This window comes from Condylura cristata, unplaced genomic scaffold, assembly GCF_000260355.1.
Source record: "Condylura cristata isolate star-nosed mole 26May11 unplaced genomic scaffold, ConCri1.0 scaffold00014, whole genome shotgun sequence".
In the NCBI taxonomy this organism is placed as follows: Eukaryota; Metazoa; Chordata; class Mammalia; order Eulipotyphla; family Talpidae; genus Condylura; species Condylura cristata.
In genome coordinates this window covers 41,111,040-41,117,039 of record NW_004567115.1, presented here as the reverse complement: position 1 = coordinate 41,117,039, position 6,000 = coordinate 41,111,040, and the positions used below count along the sequence as shown (strand labels likewise).

General features: G+C 47.9%; 1 protein-coding gene across 1 annotated transcript in view; it reads left to right on the top strand.

Annotated features, from left to right (window-relative positions):
• Window positions 1-744: 744 nt before the first annotated feature.
• The window catches only part of LOC101634080 (probable ATP-dependent RNA helicase DDX60), a 71,271-nt gene continuing 66,015 nt past the window's right edge, over window positions 745-6,000 (top strand). Inside the window, exon 1 of the mRNA XM_012724998.1 lies at window positions 745-775. Within this exon, the coding sequence (XP_012580452.1) occupies window positions 763-775 (13 nt within the window). The 5' untranslated portion in view covers window positions 745-762. The remainder of the gene's footprint in view (window positions 776-6,000) is intronic.

Genomic DNA, 6,000 nt, shown 5'->3' with positions numbered 1-6,000 from the left:
TTTGCTGCTGGCTCTGCTCTCCCGGGGGTTTACCCAGGGCCTCGCGCTGTGCGCCTCCCTGCCCGTCCAGAAAATCCTCTCCCTGCCGGTCCAGGAAATCCCCGGGGCTGGCCTCATTTAGGTGCTCCGCGAAATTTCCTGGTCGAGAGACACAGAGGACCCTGTCTGAAGCTCTGTGCTTTGGTTTCCTTAAAGAAAAGCAGCTCCGGGCTTCCCAGGATCGTTTTGATGTTTCTTGGCACGAAAGCTCCACTGAGCTCCACAAGTCAGTGATCACAGCTGCCCGAGACCCGAACTCCGTGCCCACGTTTCTTCTTTTAGGGGCATGGGTGGGCGCCACGGCAGGAGGCCGCTGCAGCTCACGGTGGAATGTCAGATTCCACTATGTTTTGTGTTTCTTCTGTGTCTCAGTCCCTCCTCTTTTTGATGTGATTTTGTTGAGATGTTCCAGATTTCTCTTAGCGTCCCTCTCCAGGCCCAAAGCCGGGACTATTTTTCTGCTGTCTCTTAAGATTCCCATTAAGGGAAGGATGCTAAAACCTCACCTTTCCTCTAAGCTGGCTCAATTTATTCTAGATAAGAGGCAATCGAAACTTAAATGCTCAAGGGAAGAGAAAGGAAACCGAAACTTAACTGCTGGCTTTAAAGATTGCTTGCGCCTGGCAGCTGAGCAGAACGGTACCTCATCCGGGTCCCCAGTGCGTGCACGCCCGAGATCTCTCTGCCTCTCCCACCCTGTGGGGTGCTCCACTTGGCGGCTCTATGGACGCAGCAGGTCGGGTCCTGGCTCTGGGCTGAGGGGGACAGGGGTGAGGGGAGTCCCTTGGGAGGGACCTGGGGCGCATCAGTCCCGCGGGGGGCCCGGTCCCTGTGACATGGCCCTCGGGGCCCGAGCTAGTCTCCCGCACCTGGAGTTTCGTGCAAGGAGCTGAGGCGGAGCTCCAGGAGCTCAGGGCTGGAGAAGCAGGAGCTGGTGGGGGAGGGGGGGAGTAGCAAAAAGGGACATTCCTGAGGAACTGGGAGTTCTGAGGTCTGGAGAAAGGAGAGTGTCCTCGCAATGAAGGGGCAATATTAAAAGAAAAAAAAAAGTGCTGGACATCTGAAATATTGAGCAAAAACTCAAGGAGGTGAGATGAGCACTGCCCCAAACATCTACTTATTGCTAACAGACTGTCTCCCAGTCCCTGCTCCGAACTTGCAGAATCAGACTGTGCATTTCAGGAAGACCTCCCAGGGGCTTCCGATCCATTCTTACATTTCAATGACTTAGTGCAATAAGAATTTATTTTTCACATAACAATTAAGAGTGTTCTTATGGTCAAAGGGCATGCATTAACTTTTTATTGCTGCATGACACACTTCGCACACTTAGTGACTGAAGACAACAAAATTTATAATTTTGTCACCTCTTTGGATCGCCAGGCTCTAATGAAGGAGTCTGCCTGCTTACCTGGTTCTGGGTGATTGACCAGGTGGTTTGAAGACTCCAATTCCTTGTGGAGATAGGGCAGAGTTTCTTTACTTTCTTGCTGGCAGTTACCCTGGGTGCTAGTCTCAGCCTCTAGATTCCACCCTCAGGTCTTGGCTTGCTGCTCCTCTGTCCCCTCACAACCTCATGGATTAATCCTCAGAGGACAATCTCTCCTTTCTGCAATGACAGTGTGAGGGGTGGATGGAAATTTCCCTCTACTCTTTGGGTTTTTCCAGGTACTGGCCAATTAACAGAATTAAAATCAGACAGATTAGTAGTTGGGGAAAACACTTGATTATGGACATGTAAATTTCAAAGACAAGAAGGCAAAATGGAACATGGGTCTGAGCTAAGGAATGAGTGGGAGGTCTAAGACATCAAGGAGAGAAGCCAACTCACAAGTGAAAGGTTCAGGGTCGGGGACTGTCCCGATCACAGGTTGTTGGGGTGGGGGCAGAAAGGGCAGGGTCTTAGGGTGGCAGTGATGTTGTCTTTTGAGTTCAGGGGTCCTTGGATCCACTCTAGGAAAGGTTTCACCAGAGCTCCCCTTTCAGCGGCACAGGGCGAGATTCTTCACGAGATCGAAGTGCAGTTATATTTGAAGAGTAAGTCTATTAGAAAGAGACAGGCAAGGAAGAGCTGCCCCAAAGGGACAGGCTTGCAGAGAGAGCGGCCTCTGCTGGGGGAGGTCAATGCAGAGAAGTCCCAGCATGCTCATGGGCAGGCAAGGAGGCTGCTGCCCGCAGCGAGAAGAGTGGGTGGAAAGAAACACCTGGATATGCACAGGTGGGCAGTGGAACAGCTGCCCGTGCTGGTGGAGAGACTGCCCTGATATAGGCAGTTTCGCCTTGGGAGGGGCTCACTCCTTGTGAGCCTAGGTAGAACTTGAGAGGACTGGAGATTTCCTGATGAGCTTCCTCCAAGTCCTTATCTTTTACCTTTTGTGTCTGAGCTTCAGGCACAGTTCGCAACAGTCTGTTATCTGCTGGGACTTTTTGGAGACATCCAGGCATCCCGGACACGAGGCTTTGGTGCCTGAGGACCTTGATGTTATGGCTGTGTCAGTTGCTGCACTGGCCCCTTCTACCTGTCCCCTCCTACCTGTCCCCTCTGTGGGACTCAGTCTTGTGATGTCTCCCCTGCATGCCTTCCCCCATCAGGAGCAGTGTTGGCCAGCGGAGATCCCTAAAAAGAGGGAGAATAGGGAGTGGGTGCGAGGAAGACAGGGAAATAGGATTTGGGTGCAAGTCTTCCTGTTCTGCTGTCAGCAGAAGTTTATATTATACATTTCATTCAAGCAAGAAGTGAGAACATTAGCATATGAATTGGGCTGAGAGATCATAATCATCTTTTTTTCTGAGAAGTTTGACCTTCAGCTGAGAGACAACATTTATTACTCTTAAAATCAATCTCTCAAAATAAAGACAGGTACATAAATTCACAAAATTCAAGGCCAACACTGTTTATCACAGTGGTGACCGGCCAAAACAAATTCCCTTTAAACCTTTAATGCTAATTAATGATTTTCATTCTCACTGAGACATCTTAGAGGGTAAAGTCAAGTAGAGGGCGAGGGTGGAAGCTGGGTTGGAGATGTGAAAGAGGATACAGTGAGGTCACGGGCCATGGTGAAGTTGTGAAAGAGGGTAAAATAAAGGTGAGGATTACGGTGGAGAAGTTTTCTTGTAGATGAATTACTAAAGGAGATAGTAAGAGTCCTCATTTAAAGACTAAGCAACAGAAAGCTTAAGTAAGCTAGTAGAGAGATAAGAATTGGATTCTCAGTCCTGGCAGTAAAAGAATTGGTAATTTTTAGCATGTTCTAGTACTGTCTTATTTTACGGTATTGATTTTGCTATAACTGCCAATTGCTTTTATTAATCAGCCCATTGTAATATTTTTGACTTTAAGAAGAATTTCCCGCCCTGGGGCAGTGCTTGCTTGCCTGGGCCAGGTAGCACCTTATGAGGCTAAGGCAATCCGGCTGCTAGCTGATGGTTGCTCAGAATATTTTGATATTACAAAAAAGGGGGGTCATAACATGAGCTGGCGTGGAAATTCTGATTTTTCAAAGCATTTCCCCTCCATCCGTACTGTGTCTGATGACAGACGTTGCGTAGCTTGTGTCAGTTCAGCGAAGTAGGGGGATGCAAAGTGATAGCTAGGCCAAAGTAGGTTTATTTCTGTGCTCGACCTGGGCGAGGTTCACTGACCCCAGAGAGAGTTGAGGTCAGAGAAGTCGCGCTGAGGGAAGGGGAAGAGAGGTTTTTATAGGTCTAGGTAGGGGGGAGAAATGACAGTGGAAATTTTGACAAGGAAGTGGACGTATGCTTCTTCCCGGGCTTGTGTTAGCTGGTGGTGACAAGTCATGAGGTTGTTGCTTGCGAGTATCTGCTTCTGCTTGGGGCAACTGCCCCTTCTGTGCCTGTGTCTGGCTAGTGCCTGAACCTTACAACATGCAGAAGAGAGTGTGATTCATATGAACGAGACTGGATGCTCAATTTTTCAGATAAATGAAAATTTCGGATGGAGACATAAAACCAGAAACTGGAGCTGGGGTAGAAATGATTAACATCGTTGTTAAGCCAGATATAGAAATGACAAGTCTTTAGGTCCTGTTAGGCCCCTCTGGCTAGGCCCCTCTGTGACCCCCCCCCCCTAGGCCCCCCGAACAGATGCAGGCAGATACTGCATCCAGGATAGTTCCTGGAAAACATGCCCTTGTGTGGTTGAGCTGTTTTGATGTAGTTAATCTTTGAATTTACTGGCTAAATTGAATCTGCTCAGGCTGTGACGCATATAGTAGCTGATGAGGCCACATATTCCCTGGCATTTCTCTGATCTGGGTCTTGCTCCCCTTGTGTGGCCTGTGTGCCTGCAAGAAAGCTTGACCCCAGCTAGCTGGCTTAATAAACTCCGCTTTCTTGTGCATCTCTGTTCTTTGTCGCGGGAGGCAATTGGGTGATTTCGGACCCTAACAGTCCCAACTGCGATAGCAAGTTTCAGACTTCTATAGTGTTTTGTCCCAATTTCTGTGACCGGATGCAGGGACAACACATAGAAAGTAAACACAGGTGCAGACAGACCCGAGTTGGGGTTATGGAGATTAAGGGCCATTGTAGAGAATCCTGGTCCTTACAAATCAACCAACTCACCACTTAGAAGTTATTTGTCAATCGATAAAAATTGCACAAGGGAATGAACTCCTCCCCCAAAATAAAACACTGTATGCCTGTAATTTTTGCGCTGGCAGGGCTCAGCTTTCCTCTCAAGATTGTCCTCTTGGGGCCATGCAGCCCTCTTTTGGGAAATCTGGCCCTTTTTACATGCAGCTCTCCTACCTCTGCAGGGCATTTCTTTTCCAAAGCAGCTCTCCCGCCCACCTGTGTCTGTGCTGGCCTCTTTTTCTTAAACCTACCCCTTTCAAAAAGGCAGCTCTCTTCCCAAGACGGCACCTGTGTCTATGAAGGTGTCTTTTAACAAATCTGTCCCTTTCAGAGGTTAGCTGTTCTGACTGCTGTGTCTGTGAGAGTGTCCCCTCCACTCCCCACCTTTCCTTCCCTTTCCCCTCCCCCTCGCCTCTTATTTATATAATAAAATTGCCCTTTTGGATATAATTAAGCATCTCTACCTTGTGGGGAAACTCACCTTGCGCTGCTGAAAGGGGAACTCTTGTGAAACTTCTCAGAGGTAACCCAAGAATTCCGTTCTCTGAACCCAATACCTCATCAAAACATCAGAAATAACCTATTTCTGTACCCCAATTTTGTTCCCTCCTTCCTTACCTTCTCTCTTCTTTCCTTCTCTTCCATGTCCCCCTCCCCCTCTTTTTCTTTCCTCCCCTCCCCTCTCTTCTTTCCTTCTTATCATCATCTATCGCGTTAAGTTCTACATTGAATGGCATATGTGAGGAACGTTTCAATGACAAATATTCAAGTCCATTCTTTCTGTGCCTTTGGTAGCTCTTTGTCAATTACTTTTGAAGTTTTCATCCACTTTTGCCACATATTTATTTAGTATGTGGCATGTATATTATTGCTATACATCCTATATTGTATAAACTTAATTATTCATATAAAATGTATTTACATATTCAGTATAGGCATATATATTTGTATGACCATATACAGGCAATAGCACAATGACCAGACCAGGCCTTGACTCCAGGTGTACAGCGCCACGTCAGCTTTCTAAAACTGCACCTAAAGTCTATGTAGAGACCCTTTCCCCTATAGCACTCACATAGCTGCAGACCCCACCTTAGGGAGTTCCGTCTCAGCTGCTGCCCGGGAGCAATAAATCAGGACAAAACAATATTTATTTTTTAAAGATTTACTTATTTGTGCATACAGAACTGGGGTACAGGCCAGAGGTGCAGAGGAGGTGAGAAGATTCACCAGAGACAGAGTGGGGAGCAGAATGAGCGGGCTGACTGAAAACACTGCTGAGGGGAGCAGTGGGTGAGACACAGAGGTCTGCTGCACCGTGTGGATCACTTCCGGGCCAGGGATTGAATTTGCCCTAAGCGG